The following is a 21,128-nucleotide window of genomic DNA, read 5'->3' on the forward strand; positions in this document are numbered from 1 at the left end:
GGGTGAGGGTGAGCATGGGGCAGGGGACATGGGGAGCAGGAGAGGTGGGTGCCATCCCCTTCCCTAAGTAATCCATGTGCCTTCAGCACACACAGGTGGGCTTGTCCTGTGCCACCTGGAAAGAATAAATCAGAAGAACCTGTGTTTGGGCTTGGGATTAACTGGGTTTCCTGTAAATAGGCAGCAGGGGTCACTGCCTGCTGGGAGCGACTAAACAAGGCCCAGCTTGCTGTGGTTTAGACAACCAAATCTGTTCCATTGCGTTTTGGCTGGGGCTCAGGCAGGCTTTGGGAAGGTAATATTTCCCTCTGGGGCTGAGGATGCGAGGTGGAGCTGCAAGAAACACAATGCAGGGTAAAAAGGGCACTGCTGGATTTGTGTTGGCAATTGAAGCTTTAAAGTGCAAAAAGAGCAAATGGTTGTGGCTTCTGCCAACACTCTCGTTGGAAAACAGTGGGAGTTGTGTGCAGCATCAATGAGCTGAGCCCAGTGTGCTGCTGAGCTGAGTGAGGAAACCCCATAGGCACTGCTGGCCTTAAAGCTTTCAGGTAAGAACTGCAGTGCCCGGAGGGATGCCATCATCTTGAGGACACCCATAGGCGTTGTGCAGGGACCAGCACTGGATGCCTTCACCTCCAGATCATCTCAACTGGCAGCTCTGCACACAGAGCAAACAATTTCAACATCTGCTTGGGTTGCGTTCAATTCTCTAGCGTTTTTGTTTCGTGGGTTGGGTAAACATCTTCTTTCTTGCTAGGAGCAGTTAATCATTGATAGGAGAACTGGCAAGGGTCTGGTCCCTGTAGAGCATGTGGTTTGCTGTGTGCAGCCATTTCTGAGCGTGTGGGTGGATCAGAACCCCTCCTTCAGCACAGCAGGGCTGTGTCAGTGCCATTGGATGCACCCATCACTGCCTGCAGAGCCCAGTCTGGTGCCATCCCCTGCAGAGCACAGGTAAGGTGAGCTGAGCTCCAGGAGTGGGATCTGGGGGTGTTATTACAGCTCTAAGGGAAAAGTAGAATAAATTGGATGAAATGATGAGCAAGGAGTGAATTAAAGCCAGAACAGTGAATCAGCAGCAAGAAGAGCTCAGGGCAGATGAGTAGAGAAAGGGAGGAGTAACTTTATAAGGAGGTGCTTAGCTTTCCTTTATTTTAGTGACCCGTTTCTCATCAGTCGCCTCCAGGCAAAGCACCAAGGTGGGCTGTATTGCATCCAGGAGGAAGGTAAGCAGTCAGTGTGTAAACTTGGGAGGGTTTGGGCTCATAAGGGATGATCCTGGAGAGCTGCAAGTCAGATAGGGCTCTCTGACCCTTAGTGCAGTCACATATGCAAAGAGAAGACCAGTGAAGGGATGCCTGCAGGACCAGCTTAGCATCTGCAATCAGCCATGGTGTGACCCCAAGAGTAAACTCAATACTTTTCTTCTTTCCCCCACTATTTTTACAGGTTATTTGGCCTAGAAAAAGCATGCTGTGACATCTGCAACGTGGTCAGGATGAGGATGGTGCCAGCTCTGGGGTCAATGAAACCAAGAAGCTGTGCTGTTGTCCTGGTGCTGCTCCTCACTGCTGTCCTGGTGGTGGGCACCCAGGGTAAGCAAATATGAAGCTGAGCTGGGATCCCCCCCAAGGGGAAACTCTTTCCTGATCCTTGTTCCTATTTATCTCTTTGCTTTTGCACTTGAAGAGCCCCGTGAATCTGATCACAACCTTTTTGCTTTCTATGCAGAATGGCTGTAAAATTATTCTAGGTATAGAAAAAGGTGCACTGACTTGTGTACTACTTGAGGATAAGGCAGCTGTGGGTGTAGGCTGTGTCACCATCCTTAGAGAGTGCTGGATGAGATATGAGGAGTGCAAAGTGATACATGGAGTGATGCTCATCCCACCGCAGGCTGCAGTTTCCCTTCTCTCCTTTGCTTCCTTCTCCATTGAGTTTTAAGGACTGGGCTTTCAGAGCAACTCACCCTCTGATTTTCAGTTTTCCCCAGTGTTTTCTTATGCTGTTTCTGTTGGTAGGTGCCTGCGATGCTCCACCACGGTTCTCATTTGCAGAGCTGAAAGAAGACTACCTGTACAACAGGACATATTCCACCTTTGATGTGGTGGAATACCGCTGTCGGCCGGGCTACATGAGAAATTTCAGGGCCAGGAACACTTACGTTTGTGAAAGAAACAGGTGGAAAGGATCAAACAACTTCTGCTTACGTGAGTTGACTTCTGACTTTGGGTGAATCCGTTGGCTCGTTGGGCTGGAGCAGCATTCAGGTGGTGGGGAGGTGGTAGGAGTGAGCAACAGTGATGGAGTCCCTGGTGTCCTTTGACCACTGACTGACTATACTCAGAATATATAATACTCCAGTCTACCTGCTTGCTCAGTATTGGAGGGGCCTTCAGCTCTCCTGCTGGATGTTCCTGATTTTCCATGAGCCTGAAGAACTAACTCTGGCCCTATTGTCCCCCAGCAAAGCCCTGCAGTTACCCCGGAGAGCCGATCAATGGCCGGCTTGTGGAAGCACAGCAATTCACCTTTGGGTCCATAGCAAACTACAGCTGTGACACTGGGTAAGCTGGGAGTACTGGAGGTCCTGCAGGTCCTTGTGACCCTGAGGGGATGTTCAGCCCAATTGTCTGTAAAATAGTGACTATGGGTTTGGTTGGGTTGGGATAAGGAAGCCAAAGAAATCCTGCTGGTGGTATTCTAAATGAAATCTAAATTTCATTTAGAATATAATCTATATTGTACTTGACCGGTAATTCCCTCTCCTCTTCTCCATGCAGGTATAGACTGGTTGGAAATTCCCATATAAGATGTGTGATTAAAGATGGGGATGTTGCTTGGGATGGAAACGTTCCCATCTGTGATCGTAAGTAGAGTCCTGCAGCTCAGCTGCTGTTTGAATGGTGCTGGATGAAGATACAGAGGGCTTTAGTCATTCACTGCATGTTGGAAATATGAAAAAACACTTTTCTTGGTGTTTTCCATCCTGCATCCCATGGAAGGTAGCTCCACATCACAGGGACGTGCCCCCAAACCACCCAGTTGTGATGCAGAGCTGCCCTGAGACCTGCCTCTAATTTCTGGCACCTCAGGTGTTTGTGTCTCAACTTCAGACATTAATTAACATTAATTTTCCAACTCTTTTTTTCTATAGCAATTCCATGTTTACCCCCTCCAAAAATAGCTAATGGAGAGCACAACGGAGGTACCGTCGAGCTCTTCACTTATGGAGCTTCTGTCACCTACCGCTGCCACACTAACAGCAGGGGGAAGAAGCAGTTCTCCCTGGTGGGGGATGCCTCTATTTTCTGTACAACCAATGACAATGTGAATGGTGTGTGGAACAAGCCAGCCCCGGAGTGCAAAGGTGAGCAGCAAACTGCCCATGGGGGACCTAGGAAAGGAGTATTCATCCAGTTGCAGCTCCTCACCCATATTAGTGGCTGCCAACACCAGGCTGCCCATGCCCTATTCACCTTGACCGCTCCAATGCTTTCAATCACCTCCCCCTGACCCATCACCCATCGCCTGAGCAGCATCATCTCCCCCACTCAGTGGTGAGCTGCAGGGAGCCCCAGGTGGAGCACGGCCGGCTGCAGAGCGGGTACAAGGCTGAATACACCTACAGTGATGCCGTTGTCTTTGACTGTGAATTCCGCTACTCGCTGCTGGGCAGCGACACAGCCATGTGCCAGGAGGATGGCAGCTGGGACCCACCGCTACCGCAATGCCAACGCAGTGAGTGCCCACAGGGACGTGATCCAAGCCATTGCTATGGGGGTTGTGGGCTGTATTCTGTTGTTTTTGCCTCTTGCACCGCAGTGCATTGTGCTTTTGTTTCCCAGCAGCTTGCTGGAGATGATGTAGGTGTGGGACTTGATGGTTTTTTGGGCTTTATAGCTGAAGTCTTGTTCCAAGATCTAAACTTGATGAGAGCTTAGAATTCTGAGGAACTGACCTGACCTTTCTATGCTCAGTGCTTTTAAAGGTCACTGGTAGATTAGGGTGGGGAGTATTTGGCTTTGTTGGAAATTGCACGTCATTGCAGCAAGTTAGTGTCAATCACCATACACTGTAATAACAGATTTCATTTTATTTCTATTTTATTCACTTTTCGGTATCACTAAACTCAGACAATTGCTTTAAGTGAACCTCAGGAAGATCACACAAGCCCATGTTTTCCCCCCCAGATCCTCTCACGTTGTGTGCTGTCCTGCACCTCACTGCTTTCTCATTGGCAATGTCATGGAGTGTTCATTTCACCCCCAGGCAGCTGTGATGACCCTCCTGATGTGCAGAATGCTGTTAAAGCAAGACTAGCGGGCAATTTATTTCCTATTGAGACTGTCATCACTTATGAATGCAAGTCAGGCTATGAGTTCAGCCCTGGAGTAGTGATGCAACACATCAGTTGTCTTCCAGACTATACATGGACTGAAATTCCACCTCCCTGTCAAAGTAAGTGCGTGTTCCTCCAGCTTAAGTATCCTTGTGCTTGGGTAAAGCTATTCCCAATTAAAGAATCTGTGTGCAGTCTACCTTATCTACCAGACGTGCTTTCTGCTCCTTTGAACCCATGATAAAATCAGATCACCATCACAAAGACGGGATGGTGTGTGGGAGGGGAATGTACATCCATGAATGTACATCCATGAATGTACATCCATGAATGTACGTCCATGAAAGCCCCATGAGTCCCATGGTGCCCATCAGCGTTGGTGGCGGGTTGCAATAACTTCATATGCACACCCAGACACTGCCTTTAAGATTATCCAGAAATAGCCATTCATTCTCCTTCTGCCTCAATCAGACCTGTTGTCATCGAGGTACATTTTGTCTTGATTTCACACTATTTGGTGTTTCTCAGGAGTTAGTTGCCCAAATCCAGCTCCCAAGAAGGGAATGCGCATAAGCGCCTGGGATGAAAAAGACGTGTATGTGTTTGGAGACAGAGTCCGAATTACTTGTGGCCCTGGCTATGTTTTCAAGGATCGTGATGATTATGTCATGCTTCAGTGTACAAACAATGGCACGTGGAACCGGGCAGCACCAGAGTGTATTCCAGGTAGGAGAGATGCTGTATCACCTCGACTTGGTGACTTCAGCAGAGGTTTGTGTTGCTCCATACAGGGTATATCCGCTACCATCAGTAGAAATCTACTGCCTTCTCTGTGCTTCTTTATGGGGTTCTTCCTTAAAATGCATGAAATCCTTATATTTTTTCTCTTGCTTTCAGTACCTCATTGCACAAAGCCTGTCATTGCCCATGGAAGAGAGGTTTATACAAGCAAAAATGATTACGCAGTTGGGACTCAAGTGAGGATAGAGTGTGATGAAGGCTACATGCTGAGTATCCAAGAGTCAGTCACGTGCCAGGATGATGGGAACTGGTTTCCCACATTACCCTACTGTCAGAAAGGTAGGTGCAAGGCAGGAGCTGTGATCTGTGCTGGGGCAGGGCAGGCAGCTGTCCTCCAGCATCACATATGGGGTGCAGGGAGGCAAGCATTGGCTGTGGGGCTGAAGGTGTATTCCCTTATATATATATATACAAGGGAATATATATATATTATAATATACATATAAAATATTATAATATATATATACTATATATATTAGATTAATTATATGTATATATATATAATTATTATTAATTATAAATATATAATATATATTATATATATAAAATTATTTTTCTTCCTAATCTTTATTCCATAGTCTGCAGCCCTCCTCCACAAAGCACCCATGGGCTGAAGGTCGATCAAACATCATCATTTTTCCCCTATGGCTACAGAGCAAAATATAGTTGTGCTGCTGGGCTGTCCCTCATTGGGAATGAATCCATCTACTGCACCTCTGAGGATGGAGTGAACCTGGAATGGAGCGGCCCTGCCCCAGAGTGCAGGGGTGAGTCTGTGGGGTCACCCCAAAGCTGGAGCATCAGGAGGAGCCCCTCATTCCCCCCACCCACTTTCTGTCCCAGCTTATGAGGCATCCTTGTACTACATCCCTCTGCTCTCTCCTTAGAGGTTCACTGCCCTCTGCCCGTGGTTGAGAATGGAGAGATGGTTACACTGCAGCACACATTCCCCTATGGGACCACTGTGCGATTCTACTGCAAGGAGGGCTTCACACTGCAGGGCAATGCTGAGATCAGCTGCATGGCTGATGGGACCTGGCATCCAGCCCTGCCTGAATGCCAGCCAGGTGGGTCCAGCCCCTCACTCTGCAGCTGGCAGAGCATTGACCCCTCCTGTTACATTACTATGCTGTGTTTTTTGCCTTCTAGTTAAGTGTCTTGCACCGAGGAACAAGGAGAACCTACAGGTTTTCTCTGACAAGGAGGAGTACATGTTTAATGAATCTCTGTACTTCTCCTGCAAGCAGAGCAGCAATCCATCAGAGATGCTGATAACCACCTGCTCTACTGGAGGCTCTTGGATGCCACCTCCCAACTGTGTGAGTACTGCTGCTTTGTGTTTTATCCCATTTATAACCTGGAATAGCACCAGTCTGCCTTCATGAATGTGCTTTGTTACTATGGGGCTGCACAGCACGTGGGTCCCCATGGCATTGACTCACACCCTCTTTGTCTTGGCTTTCTTTAAGAGAACACATCATGCGTGCAAGAAGATCCGTCAAATCCAGGAAACCTTTGAGTGTGGGGTTCCTCTGTCAGAACTGAGAACTCTGCTGGAAGTACAGAAACTCTACCTGGAGATCCAGAAGCTGGAGAAGGAGCTGGGAGCAAGAGGAGGCCGCTCGTGGCTGTGAGCAGTATCGTGGTGGGCAGAAACAGTCAGTGAAGGAACAGATTTGTGTCCTAGGAGGAATCGGAGTATTGGGTTCATTTAAGTAGAGCTCACTGCATTATTTGTGCATCACTTTATACCTTTCCAAGCTTTACATTTAGGTCTGTTATCCTGAGAGGTGTGTGGTCTGGATGGAATGGAACTGAGACTGAACCACTCACCCTCTCCAGCTGCAGCCCTATTCATTGCATCACTGCTTGCCAACAAGCATTAACAGCCTGATTACCCACAGCCTCCAGAGCTACTTGGTACAATGGAAAAACCCTCTAAGCAAAAACTCAACGCCAGCTTTTCCTCCCAAGTAGGAAGTTCTGATCTGGCAGCAGAGCCAAACCTGTGTGTGTCCCCTGCAAGAAGTTCAGCCCATAGAAATAAAACTGCAAGGAAAGAAGCGGCCAAATTATTTCTGCAATGTCCAGGGATGGAGGAGTGCTCTGCTATAACCCACGTTGTGTGACCAGACTGGTGTTTCTTGGCTGCTAGATTATAATAAAGCTGCGGTTCTAATGGCTGCTGTGCCTTATTTGCAGTAATTCTGTGATATAGAGCAACACTCAGGTGAAAAGACAAAGGGGACCATGCAATGACTGCGTCTCTTTCTGCTTCAGAAACAAGGCCAGCATGATGCAGAGCAGCTCTGGCCACATCCCAGCTTTGCTCCCCACCATCCCCATGCAGTGCAGGAGGAGCGCAGTGCTGCTGGCAGTCAGCTGTCCCCCACTTCCTCCGCCTGCTTCCCCTTCCCCTGAGATCAGTGCAGTCCTGTAGCACGGCTGCTGCTCGCCATGCGGGTGCTCCTGGGCTGGATGGGGCCGTTGCTGGCACTGCTGGTGCTGCAGCCAGCGGGGAGCCTGGGTGAGTGCTGCCTCCTTCCTTTCCTGCTGTGGCTCAGCTTTGCTTTTTGATCCAATACGGGATAACCAGGATAGGGATGCATTCCAAGCTGGAGGTGCTGCTGACCTTTTGCTGATGCTCTTTTATGCTGCCTGAGGGGCTACAAGCTCATCCCTGTGCTACCCAGAGCCAGGTCCTTGAGCAGAGCTTTGCAGAGCCCATCTAGGGCTTTGCTGCACCATTGCCCTTTATCCTGTTGATCAATGCAGTAGCAAAGAGTCAATCCCCAGGTTGGAGCATGTCCTACAGTTATGAGGCTTGAGATGAGGATGGTGGTTGGATGGGGAAAATCAATTAGATGATAGCTTAATTGTTTAATTAAAAGGAACATAATTTGCAGTTTGAGTGGCATTAGGAACAAGGCTGGTGTGTGAGCACAGAGGTCAGGATGGTGCTGGCTGTCACGCGTCCTGTGGGTTGGCTGCATGAGACGCAGTGGTTTGCTCTGTAGTGACCCTCAGAAGAGGAATAACTCCCTATTTCTCCTGCAGCTGACACTGCCTGTAACTGCAGGTGCTCCTCTGATGCACAGAGCAAATGGTGCAATGAAAGGGCAGAACCAGCCATGGGTTGTACCCATGGAATCCCACTGCTGGCAGCTCCCTGAGCACGCTACTAACCCCTGCACTTGCAAGTCAACCCATATATCAGAGGTGCAAGGATCTGCCGATATGGACCCTCCTGCAATCTCCCATTTGTTTGCTGCTGCAGAGGTGCAGTGCCCGGTCCCGACCATCCCTAATGGGCGGCTGAATCCTGCACAGAAGGAACTCAGTGCTGGGAGATCAGCTGTGCTTGAATGCGATGCTGGCTACGTCCCCATGGGCAGCAGCACTGTGAAATGTCTGAGCAGTGGCAGATTACAGCCACGGGCACCAGCATGCACCCGAGGTAACGTGGTCTCTCTTCTTGATCTTTCTCCCATGTATTCATATGGGTTTACTTGCTAAAAGCACATCGAGGTGGGCTGGGACCCCAGAGGCAAAGCTCAGCCCCATCCCTGGGTGTAGGATAGACCTGGTTGCTCTGAGTCTCCTCCTCCTCAGGTCGCTGTCCTTCCCCTCCCGTTGTGGACCACGCTGACCGCAGACCTTCCTATGAGCTCCTGGTGGGTTCCACCATCACCTACTTCTGCAGGCACGGCTACACGTTGATCCCCGGCGTATCTCCAACAACAACGTGCCTCAAAAACTTCACCTGGTCCGCGATCCCAACGCTTTGCATGAGTGAGTTTTCCCTTCTAGCAAAGCCATTGGTTAAGGATGTGGAAACAGCATCACTCCTTCATTGCTGCTATGCTGTCAAGGCTTTATTTAGCATCATTTGAGCTCCCAGTAATAATTTTGCTGTTCATAGCGTAGCAAGGTGAAAAATAACGCCAGAAACTCCAGCTAATTCTTTAGCTGCCCCAACAGCAGCAATATATCGTCTCACTGGTGCCATCTACAGCCAACCATGGGGTTCAGGCCATTCTGCCTATAAGTGGGAATGGTGGTATCACATAATTATGGTGTGCCACAGTTGGGTGGTGATGCCTGGCAGGTTTGCAGTGCTCACAAGCACTGGGAACACACTGTTCCCCATCTATGGAGCTTTCTGATGGCTCTGTCCCTTAGTGGTGCTGTGCCCGAGCCCGGCCATCATCAACGGGAGGGAGATGAGTGTGAAGCAAGAGAAATACAGCGTTGGGCAGCAGGTGGAGTTCATGTGCAACCCAGGCTATAGGATGTGGGGCAGCCAGAGGACTCAATGCTGGTCGGATGGGACGTGGAAACCCCCAGTGCCTTACTGCGATAAGGGTGAGCCCAAGTGATGGTGGGAGCTGGGAATGGCATCTCTATGGCATGTGGGAGCAGCAGAGAGAAAATCCTGGAACCTTTGGCGTCTTATCTGTTCTCTCTCCAAGTCTGTAGCCCCCCTCCAGTGATCACCAATGGGCAGCACACCGGCTTGAGAACAGAAGTGTTTCCCTATGGCACGGAGGTGAAGTACAGCTGTGCCACTGGGCTGTCCCTTATTGGGGCTGAGTCCATCTACTGCACCTCTGAGGATGGGGGGAATCTGACATGGAGCGACCCTGCCCCAGAGTGCAGGGGTGAGTCTGTGGGGTCACCCCAAAGCTGGAGCATCAGGAGGAGCCCCTCATCCCCCCCCAACCCTCTTTGTGTCCCAAGGGTTGAGGCATCCCCGTAAGGCAGCTCTGCTCTCTCCATAGTGGTTCGCTGCCCCAGGCCTGTGGTTACCCATGGGAGGATGGATGTATCATGGCACACGTTTTCCTATGGGACATCAGTGCGCTTCTCCTGCAATGAGGGCTTTGTGCTTCATGGCAACGCTGAGAGCCGCTGTGTGGCTGATGGCACATGGCAGCCAGCCCTGCCTGAATGCCAGCCAGGTGGGTCCAGCTTTAACATTCAGTTTCTTATTACCCCAATTTCAGGCTTGGTTTTCTACCTACACAATGATTTCGCCCATTCTGAACTGCTTTCTGCTGTGTGCTTTGCTTTCAGTTCAATGTCCCAAACCACGAGTTGCCAATGGGAAGCTGACAAGCACTGATCAGACGTGGTACCCAATAAACACAACAGTCACATTTGAGTGCCATGAGGGATACCAATACTTCTCAGGTGATGGAGAAGCTGCATTAAAGGACTCTTGGACAGCCACATGTTTGGCTGATGGCAACTGGACACCATTGCCCAAGTGTGTAAGTAACTGTGGATGAATGCTCCCTGATCTCTGCTATGGAAAGTAACCCTGACCCTCTTATAAAGGCTTTCTTTCATTGGGGGGATGCAGATGTTCAACCAATGCACAGCAAACTAGGAAGGGGTGCAGCCCCTCCAAGCTGCAGTGTTGGGTCCCCATCTGCAGCAATTCAAATGGCTTTCTGTGCTTTTGGTTGTTGTTTTGCTTAACAGAAGAAGGAAAGTGATGCTGACGTGTGCAGAGAGGTCGCTTATGTCCAAGGTATCGTCTCTGATTGCCACGTGCCTACGGAGGATGTGAAAACTCTGCTGGAAATACAAAAACTCTTCCTGGAGATTCAGAAACTGAAGGTGGAATTGCAAGGACTGAGCAAGGAGCACGTTCTGCACTGAATGCCTTCCTTGTGGGCACAGTCCATGCAGTCTGAGTACCTATAAGAAGCCCCCTAAGAACTGTATGGTTTGTGCTTCTATACATAGGGCCAGATCTCTTCTGCCACGCTATATGCTAGAGCATAGAGGGGTTTCTGTTCTAACCCTCAGATAGGACATGCTTGATTCTCTCTGTATTGCTTTTTGCTTTAGGAAGCAAAGCAAGAAGTTCAATTGAGCTCTGTATAAACTGTGCTAAGCCAGGAGGGGTGGGTTTGAAGTCCAGGAAAGCAAACTGCTGCCAGAGGTGAGTGCCCAGCACCAGGCTATGAGTGTTTGCATTTCACCTATCTAGAAATAGCAATGGAGTGAGTACTGAGCTGCATCACTTCCTATTAACCTACGTCATGATCTCATGGTTTCTATACATCTGGTTCTGGGCAGTGTCAGGGCAATAACAAAACCAGGCTTTAAGGCTCATTTGCTTCTCCTTGGATTTAAAAGGTAACAGGATTCTGTACTTGAGAGATGCCAGCGTTGGTTTCATCTCCCACATCCCCGTGTCTGCAAGCAAATGCTAAGAATAGACGGTGCAAGTTTAAGCGCAGCAAATCAAATAGCAATGATTTCTCTTATTATTCAATAAACAATAATCCATTCATGCATCTCTGCAATGAAAGAATCAGGAGTCGCATTCAGGAGTGGTGCTCAAATCACCCATGAGATCAGGGTCTAAATTGTGATTTATTGTGCTGTATCTGTGTGCCCTGAGCTGATGTCTGTGCTTTATTTCAGTGCATTGAGATGGGACGCAGATGGAGCTGCTCACATCCCTCCCTAATTACTAATGAGTCAGGGCAGCTAGGAAAAAATGAACAGACAAAAAGGAGAATGCTTTTATTTGAGTTTCTGTAACTCTGCTCATGGAAAAGCTGCGCTGTTATTGCCAGCAAATGGCTGAGCAGGGGCCGGGGGCTTAAAGCTTTCTGTCCTGGCAGCATCCAGTTGTGGTAAAGCTGTGCTCAATGCCAATCTGAGGTCAGTAAAAGGGCTGAGGACTCTGGACCTGGACTTGGGGGGCAGAAGGTGATGAGTGCACTTGGGGGGCAGACTGAGAGTGGGGTGTCTATGGGGCTCTATGGGGCTCTATGGGGTGTCTATGGAGTGTCTATGGGGTCTCTATGGGGCTCTATGGTGTTTAATGGTGGCATATGGGGTCTCTATGGGTGTCTATGGGGCTCTATGGGGTCTCTATGTGGGTCTATGGTGTCACTATGGGGTCTCTGTGGGTCTCTTTGTGGTGTCTATGGGGCTCCATGGGGTTTAATGGTGGCCTATGGGGCTGGACTTGGGGTGCCCCGTGTGTGTTGGGAGCACACGGACGCTTTGCTCCCCCTGCAGCAGGGCTGAGCTCTGTGTGAGCTCTGGGAGGGTTTCCACTGTTCCACCACTTTGGCTGCATCCGTGATGCTGCATCCCCTCCCAGCTTCCCAAAACAGCAGCTGGGAGCCAGCAGCTCTGCAGAACAGCACAGGGATTGATTGCTGTGATGGGGTCTGGAGGAGGATTGAAGTGTCTGGACACCCCAAGCTGTGGGATTCATGGCGCAGTGCAAGGATCCATCCATCCCGTATTGCTCCTGGCTCTGCTGGGGCTCCTTGGCGTGCCAATGGCTCATGGTAAGTACAGCATTGGGATGCATGGGGGGCAGCAATGAGAGCGTCCCAGCTCCCTCCATCCTGCTGTGGGGTTGGGGAATTCAATACCACCATCCCCAAGGGCTGCAGCTCAGCCTCCTGCCTTTGTTTAGGGGAGGATCCTGAGCTGTCCATGTGGGATTGGGGTTCTCACCCTCCAATGTCTCCTTGTTCCACAGGTGCCTGTGGTCCCCCCCCTCTCATGCCCCACTCCCAACCCTCCGACATCGAGCAGCTCAGCAGTTTCCCTGTGGGCTCCAGGGTGACCTACCTGTGTGTGCACGGTGCTGTCAGGATCCCTGGGGTGCTGGACACGGTGCAGTGCCTGCCTGGATCTCAGTGGTCGGAGCTGCGTGATCCCTGTGGCTGTAAATCCCCCTTTTCCTGGTAGAGATGCCTCTTGCTTAAAGCAGCTGCTCTGCAGGGTGCATCCTTTGCTGCTGTGGATGGGCACAGTGCTGCTGGAGCTGCAGCCGTGATGCATGGTGCATGGTGCATGCAGTCAATGCATCCCAGGCTGCACTTTGCTTATGGATGCATTTAGCACAGCTGCAACCTGGTAAGACAACAGACATAACCTTCAATGAGCACACAGAGCTCTCCAAATGCTCCATAACATTGCTGCACCTCCAGGCTCTGCTTTGCACAGCTTTCATTGCCAGCTCTCAGACCTGCTCTCCTTGGTTGCCAGTGAGCTGCACCACCCCGACCACGCTGCACTTTGCTGCCCTGTCCGAGGTGGACGAGATGATCAATTTCTACCCTGTTGGGATCACTGTGAGCTACAGCTGCCGCCCTGGATATGAGAACATCACAGAGAACCAACCCAGCAGCACCTGCCTTGAGAACCTGATGTGGTCGGAGGTCCCGGAGTTATGCCAGAGTGAGTAGAGCCTCCCCCTGCTGCTGAGCATCCCGTGCTGAAACACCATTAAATCCCCATTGAATGCAGGCTCAGCTGGGTGTTCTCCTTTAAGACCTCATACAGGAGTTATCTCATCTCTTTGGTAGCATTCTTTATTTTCTGTTGGCACGAACGCATCTGTTTTGATGTTCACGTCATGTTTGCAGCTGGACATAGCATAAGTATGGGACAAGAGCCAGCTCGCAGGGAGGATTTCATTAGGTTCCCTAATGAAACCCACGTAGCATTAAGAAGGATGGTGTGTAGCATTAAGAAGGATGGTGTGTAGCATTGAGAAGGATGGTGTGGCAGCTGTAGGGTCACAGCCAAAGCACAGGGATGGATGCTCACTCTGCCCTTCTCCCTACAGGGAAATCCTGTGGTCCTCCCATGGCCCCACCTGCAGGGAGGACCCTCCAACCCACTGACTTTCTGTTTGGCACACGTGTGAGCGTGCTCTGCAATGAGGGGTGAGTCCTGAGCCTGGTGTTGGATCACTGTAAGCCTGGTGCTCATGCATGGAGCTGTGGCTCTGGGCTGGGCTGCTCTCTTGCTGTCCCCATTGCTGTGCTTTGGTGCTGAGTGCTTTTCCCTTTTGAATTCCAGCTTTGGGCTGGGAAGGAATGAGGCATAGCTGGAGTGAGTGGGTTGGGCCCTGGGTTTATGGCAGCCTTTTCCTTCAGGTGTCATCCAGAGGAAATCGAATTGCCAAAGGGTAAATAGATCTGTTGTGGCATCAGTCTGTAACTGCAGACTGCAAAACAGAACACCTGCAGTATTTCAACTGAACGTGCTTGTGCTATAATGTATAAAATGGGTTATGTTTGAATATTAAAGCTGAGCCAGAAAACAGGAGCAAAACGCTTCCCACCCATCAGTGTGAGTCATGCCCTCTGTCTGCTTCCAATCAGGGCACACACGCAGTGCTGGCAGAGCTGCAGGCTTGCAAAGTGCAGCTCGTACACATCCAGCCTGTGTTCCTTCCTTCTGTGCAAGCAGAGACTTTTTTTCCTACAAATATTCCCTTAGGGAGCCCTGGAGGGAAATGACAGCACATCCCATGGATGGGATACACACATAAGGGTGGAGGGATTATGTGATCCATGGAAGCAATATTAGCTATTATCACTGGTATGTAAGTGATGACGTTTCCAAGCAGGAGGATGGAAGTTGAATGCTGCCAGGACAGGAGGTCAACATCCATCAGTACATCCACAAAAGGCAGATTCCTACCTGATCACATCAGTACAGGGAGGAAAACACTCACAGTTTCAGGGTAGCCACATAGATTTCTTCTATTTTATGCTTTAATACAGGTACCAGCTCCACGGGAGGAACTTCATCCAGTGCTGGCTTAAAGGAGATGATGTCGAGTGGAGTAAACTTCCAACCTGTGAATGTAAGGCTAATGTGATAGCAGTATTATCTCATGATGTGAGACAAGCAGGGGAGGGGGTGGGCTGAGATTTCTAGTGCTAAAGAGCACAGGGAGTGCTGGCAGCCCATCCTTACCTGTTCAGATCTCTCCAGGTATCTTTGCTGGATCCAGAAGCATTTAACATTCATTATTCTTGAGGCTTTCAGTAATGCTGCTGTTGGCTTTCTGTCATGCAGTAATCACCTGCTCTTCACCCCCTCGGATCAGCAATGGGAAGCACGATGGTGAAGGTGTGGAAAAGTTTGCTTACAACTCAACAGTGACCTACAGCTGTGATTCTGGCTTCCAACTCATTGGGAACGTGAGCATCCGTTGTACAAGAGCAGGCAATGCTGGAGGGGGATGGAGTGGAGCAGTGCCCCAATGTAAAGGTGGTTACCTTTGAGTTTAGGGTTTATGATGGGTTTGGTGCTCAGTATGTGATTGCCATACCATGATCTGAAGAAGAACCCCAAGCAGTGCTGCTGAGTGAGGGATGAAGCATCTGAGAGGGAGAGCTCTGACCAATGTATCTTGCTTTTAACCACAGAAGTAAGCCCACCTGTCAAACTCAGAGTAAAACCCATGGAGAGGAGTCCTCCTCCCCAGAGTGAGTTGCACTGATTCCAACCCCAATTGAATTAAGCCCCAGATTTGATTTCCCCCTATGTCACAGCCCTGTGAAAAAGCCATTCTGCGGGTTTTGAGGCTTCCATCCTTTTCAGGTCCCCAGAGAAGTGGCCTCAAACCACTCAAGAAGATTTCCAGAATGGAAATGAAAATCAACCTCTATAAGAAGTCACTCCAAAACACCAACTCCTTCTCTTCTTCATTCTCCACGAAGCCAGGTGAGCCCAGCACAACCCGTAAGGCACCCAGCAGAGCTCATTCATGGCACCCATGACTTGTTCCCTTTCTGTATCTCATTCCTTCCCATGTTTCTCCTCCATAGCAGGGAACTGTGCTACCTCAGCTCTCAAATCTGTGCTGCCTTTGTACAAACCCCAACGTTCCTTCTCTCCTGGAAGCCACCAACCACCTCCATGTTCTCCCAAGTTCCGCAGCATCTCTGCTGCTCTCCCCAATGTTGGCTGCTCTGAAAGCATTTGGTGGTCTAAAGCTGCAGCATTTTGTGGAAGTGAGTGTTTCATTTGCTGTCTTGTTGTTAGAAGTGATGCTGCAGCACACACAGCCCAAAGCGCTGGGCTCCATCCATATGTTGTTCCACCCCAGGGCGATCGTGGGCAGCCAGGAGAACCTGGATGTGGCAGAAGTGCTGCTATCACCGCTTTCCCATCCGCTGCAAAGGGCTCTTTTACCTGTAAGAATGGTGAGTGTTGGTTGGGTTGGAAACAGTGACCAAGAGGGAGCTCCAACCTGGCTGTGCCCCACAGCAGAGCCTGGACACATCCCAGCTATGGGGAGACCTGAATGGAGACACTGAGCTCTCCCTGTGTGCCTGCACACACCGTCCCATGCCATGCAATGCAGTGATGGACCATGGCTGATTGCCACAGCTGCCTCTCCCATCGGATCTGTTAGCAGCTCATGGAGTCATAAAACAGCCTGGGTTGAAAAAGGACCACAGTGATCATCTCATTTCAACCCCCCTGCTGTGTGCAGGGTCACCAACCATCAGACCAGTCTGCCCAGAGCCACATCCAGCCTGGAATAGTTGGCTTTGAGGTCACAAATCCACTCATCCATCCCTGTGAGCAGAGCAGGCTGTGGTTTCCCCAAACCCCTTTGAGCTGTTGGCAGTATTTCAGTCAGAGCTCCACTGTGTCACAATCTCTTATAGGCAGAGTTTCCTCACCCCCCCACCCCAACCTGTTTCCTCCCTCGTTAGCAACACGGGCTGCTGCCACAGCAATAGGCACAAACACAAAGGCACATGGGGAGCTCATGAATGAGACACAGATATCCACAGTGCTCCCTTGGCTGCAGCAGTCTGGTGCTGTCATAGCCACAGTGTGAGCAGAGCACTGCCTTCCTCATCTTGCATCTTCCTCCCATTAGGAAACCAGAGTAATTTGCACAAGAAACGGAATATTGGTCATTTGATCTTTAGCACTGTAAGCACTTTCATTGGCAAAAGCATTTTGTTGTTGTTGTATCAAATGTAAATATATATATATATTGAGGTTACAGGAGAGCTAGAAGCCACAAGCATTGCACCCTGTGCTCTCATGTCCTCCCATTGCAATAGAGAATAAGAAATGTCCATGTTACATCATTAGCTGTCCCATTCTGGACTGTAACTGCTTTATATACAGGGCTGTCTGGATCTTTATTTACAGCTCATAATAAATGATGAGTGTTTGAGTGCTCGCTTGTGAGTTCACTGCTCATTGTGTGAGCTGTATGTTCTGTTCAAGGCGTTTGGAGTCATCTCGACAAGGTGAGCAAGTTCTTTATCATCCCTCCTCCACGTTTATCTCTTGAGTTTGATTCTGACGCAAGTAAGGCAAGAAAGAAAAGCAGTCATTCCTATGGGCAACCCCCACGCGTGGCTCTGCAGGCTGGTTGAACTGGAAACCTCGTGCTCGTCCTGCCAGCTCCTGGGTGTGCTCTGCAGCACTGCTGGGTCTGATCCCCACTGCACGGGGAGGGCTGGCAGGGTGAGATAACACAGCTGGCTCAGCTGCCTTCTATGGGAGGGTCGGATGCTGCTCTGCACTTTGTTTTCTCGCCCCGAGGTCGTTGCCATAAGGCAATACAAGAGATTTCCCAGCATTTAAAGCGTTTTCTTCCTGTTTTACACAACCCAGCCGCTGCCCTCATTCACACCACAAGTGACCATCAATCTCCACGCACTCTGTCATCACAAGCGCATATCTCAAAGGAGTGCGCCTGACCCCTCCCTTAAGAAAACAGCTCTTGGCCCCACTGCAAACACTTCGGATGGAGCTTAAGCCGTGGCGAAAAGAGGAAATAAAGCTAAAAATAATAATAATAAAGGATAACTGAGTTCTCAGTGGAGTTTAGACTGTACTGGGTGACGAAGGGAGCCTCCCCGCTTCAGGGGGAGGATGAAGACAGACCCCCGAGCCAGGGGGCGGCTCCTCTCCCTTCGTAATACGGGCCGGGAGGGGCCGGATCCAGGCGGGGCTGGGGCTGGAGGAGTTCCCCATATGCCCGTGGGCTGCGATGGGCTCCGTGCCGTACCGCTCGCTGCTGTCTCTGCTGCTGTCCCCGCTGTCTGTGCTGCCCGCAGTGTGCGGTGAGCTCCGGGCCGTGCGCCTTTACGCTGCGCTCCTTCGCACCCTTGAATGCGTTTTTCTTCTCTTCCAGGTGACTGCGGGCCACTGCCCAACCTCAACAGGGCAGAGCCCCCTGAGGACGACAGGCACAAGGACAGCTTCCCTGTGGGCTACCAAGTAACCTATAGATGCCTCCAGAATTACTCGAAGATCCCATCGCGGTCGGATACGATCGTGTGCTTTAATAACTCCCGATGGTCCAGACTGCAGGAGTTTTGTGACCGTGAGTAGTTTGGTGCTTGGCACTGCATTCGTGGCCGCAGCAATCGTGGCTGTAAGGGCTTCCTCACCTGAGGAACCACTTCTTGCCCTTCTTCCTAACTGTGTTGCCTCAGAGCTGGTGTTAATAAACACAGATACCTCAGGGCAGCATAGCATTGAGGGGAAGAAAAACAGCTGGGGAGCACTAGCACAGCCCAGGGCTGAGTTTGGAGTTAACAATGTAGGGAAGTCTGTGGCTAATTGGCTTTGCTGGCTCACACCAAAGCTTCCATCTGTGGAGCTGGCAGGGCAGGTGGGCACCTGGCTTGTGGGCAGCTCCAAGAAGGAGCAATAGAACATTTGAAATCCTTTCCAGTGAAGCCCCCTGTGGACATCTTAAAACCACAGGAATTACTCATTGAACTGTTAGCGTAGCAGTATCCTAAAGGCTTGTGCATCATTGCCTGTATTTGTGCCTTATATTGTTGTTTTTCCCTTGCTTTGGAGCTGTATGCTTATCTTTCCTCATTGCCAGGCAGCTGCCAGAGCCCTCCCCAAGTGCCCTTTGCCAAACTATCAGAAGAAGATGAAATGAAGAACTTTTACGCTGTTGGGATCACGGTGCGCTATGACTGCAGGCCAGGCTATGAGAACAGCACTGCTGTGCCCCCCAGCAGCACCTGCAGAGAGAATTCAACATGGTCAGAAGTCCCTGAGCTGTGTCACAGTGAGTGCACCCTGCATTGCTTCCTTCCCTCCTGTCTCCTCCTCCTGCTGCAGCCCCAGCACTCCATGCAGAGCTGCTTTTCAGGGCATTTAGCAGGAAACACCAGCATGAAAATCATATCAGCTCTTCTATTCCTGTTGCTCCGTGCCTTAAGGATGCTCTTGTTTCTTTAGAGCTGTCTTGTGGTCCTCCAACAAACCCAGAACACGGCACTGTTGTGGTAACGGATCAGCTCTTCCTTGCAAAAGCCGAGGTGGTTTGTGATGAAGGGTGAGTGTGAGGATGCCCACTGTCCTGGGGAGGTACTGGGGGTGTCAGTGCATGAAATATGGATGCACCTTTTCCACCTGCAGGTACACGCTGTCAACAAAGGTATCTTTCATCCGATGTTCCATCCGAGGAGATGGGGTTGCCTGGACTCCACTTCCAACATGTCGGGGTAAGGGAGGCCTTCAGAGCTTGGCTGGAAACACAGAACATCTGTATTAAAAAGCAGCACTGAGTGTTGTGGATTTTACCAGTTGTGTGGATCTATGTGGTGCTCAGCTCCACCAGAGAGCAGCGTGGGCTCAATGTGCACAGTCTAATAGTTCTCCCTTTAAACACAGCATGTTTCAAGTGGGTTGGGAGCAAAAGAGCAGGTGGATGCGTGGGTTTGTATTCCATCTCCATTCAATTGGACATTTTGGACCATTTCTTCTTCAGCTTCTCCCTCTGGATCTGGCACTGGAGCAGTGACAAACCCAACCACTCATTTGGAAGAGGAAGCATCAGAGAACCACTACATCCTACGTAAGAGCTCAGGAAGGCTCCTTCTGCCTTCAGGCCTCTATGATTGCAACCCCTGCACCCCACTTCAGAGCCCCTCATTGGCTTCTTTTTATTTAATATCAATTTCTTTGTTTTCTTATCCAGCACTTATCCTCGTCCCTTGTGTCATTGGTACGTAGCTTAATATGGAAGATATCTTTTCCTGACACGCAGATAGGATTTGCTGTTGAACGTATGGGGTCATTGTGTTGGTTTCTTTGTTTCCAAGCTCCTATTGCTGAGTTTTATGGGTTCCTGGGTTTCTCTGGCTGAGAAGGAGCCTCTATGGGGGGGGGGACAGTGCTGCAGAGCACTGAATTTTGCTGCCTTTCCCTCACCAACGAGGTGGCATTTGCAATAGGAACGTTTCACACACTGGATTTGTTGCTTATCATTTGTTTTCTTCCCAAGGAACTGCTGTGATTGTTGCTTGGAGCATCAACAAGTGCAGTGCGAATAAAAAGACGGGGTAAGTGAGCTCTGCTCTTCATTCCTCAGTTACCTTTGGCTTTTTCCTAATGACAGTCGGAGTATTTCATAGAATCATAGAACCATAAGATGGCCTGGGTTGAAAAGGACCACAATGATCATCTCGTTTCAACCCCCCTGTGTGTGCAGGGTCACCAATGAGGCTGCCCAGAGCCAGAGTTCTTCAAGCTCTGAGCAATGGTTGTTATATTTGGTCCCCATTTGGTCACAGTTTGGTTGTTATATTGGTCCCCATTCAACTGCTGTTTATTCCTTAGATTTTCTCCTTTCCTCCTCAGGTCTTACAAGCCAAATCCAGGGGATGTAGAGCAGAACCCACCCCAAGAGGAGCACGGAGCTGATGTGTGTGTAGGGGCAGCTGAAAGCAACTCCTGACAGCACCAGGATGTGTTGAGAAGCAGGAGATCCAAACTCCCTTTGGATTCAGCTCCTTCTCCCTTTAGATAATACTTTACTTTTAGTGCCAGAAGAACATTTTCCCCCAGTTTTTAAGCCGAGGCTTTTAACCTTCAATCATCGTTTCTTTCTTTCTTTAAAAAGAAAGAAAGAAACCAGGAAAACACTGCATTTGCACCAGGAAAACGCTGCATTTGCACATCCTTGTGTGATTCCATCACTGTTTTTCTAAGGCTCATTGAGTAGTTTGCAGATATAAACGTTTGAAAACGACAGTATTTATAGCAAAACTGTTACCATTATTAATCTTTTTTAATGAAAGCAATACAAAACAAGCATCACCGTCATCGTCTGCTTTGTCGCATTTGAGGGTAGAAAGCTTCTCAGATCACCCCGGTTCACTGCAATCTCGTTCTCATGGAGAGGAAATGGGTC

The 21,128-nt window shown here is 49.8% G+C and overlaps 1 protein-coding gene across 1 annotated transcript; it reads left to right on the plus strand.

The window, feature by feature from the left end:
* The first annotated feature begins 822 nt into the window (after positions 1 to 822).
* Positions 823 to 21,040, plus strand: LOC107324784 (complement receptor type 1). The gene is made up of 41 exons (XM_085527444.1): positions 823 to 954; positions 1,450 to 1,595; positions 2,022 to 2,210; positions 2,468 to 2,567; positions 2,784 to 2,869; positions 3,158 to 3,370; positions 3,559 to 3,741; positions 4,273 to 4,461; positions 4,871 to 5,068; positions 5,240 to 5,422; positions 5,722 to 5,910; positions 6,031 to 6,210; positions 6,293 to 6,462; positions 6,613 to 6,775; positions 7,566 to 7,670; positions 8,421 to 8,600; positions 8,756 to 8,935; positions 9,326 to 9,508; positions 9,616 to 9,804; positions 9,925 to 10,104; positions 10,220 to 10,416; positions 10,631 to 10,808; positions 11,788 to 11,875; positions 12,260 to 12,468; positions 12,666 to 12,854; positions 13,178 to 13,369; positions 13,761 to 13,860; positions 14,707 to 14,789; positions 15,005 to 15,199; positions 15,358 to 15,417; positions 15,533 to 15,655; positions 15,760 to 15,945; positions 16,041 to 16,137; positions 18,102 to 18,293; positions 18,807 to 18,998; positions 19,172 to 19,268; positions 19,352 to 19,437; positions 19,704 to 19,790; positions 19,914 to 19,940; positions 20,220 to 20,277; positions 20,576 to 21,040. Exons 1-33 carry the CDS (start codon positions 899 to 901, stop codon positions 16,130 to 16,132), a joined length of 5,154 nt encoding a protein of 1,717 aa, XP_085383570.1. The 5' UTR covers positions 823 to 898; the 3' UTR covers positions 16,133 to 16,137; positions 18,102 to 18,293; positions 18,807 to 18,998; positions 19,172 to 19,268; positions 19,352 to 19,437; positions 19,704 to 19,790; positions 19,914 to 19,940; positions 20,220 to 20,277; positions 20,576 to 21,040.
* The last annotated feature ends 88 nt before the right edge of the window (positions 21,041 to 21,128 follow it).

Source organism: Coturnix japonica, chromosome 38 (genome assembly GCF_054131305.1).
Source record: "Coturnix japonica strain WE chromosome 38, WE-NBRP24, whole genome shotgun sequence".
NCBI lineage: Eukaryota > Metazoa > Chordata > Aves > Galliformes > Phasianidae > Coturnix > Coturnix japonica.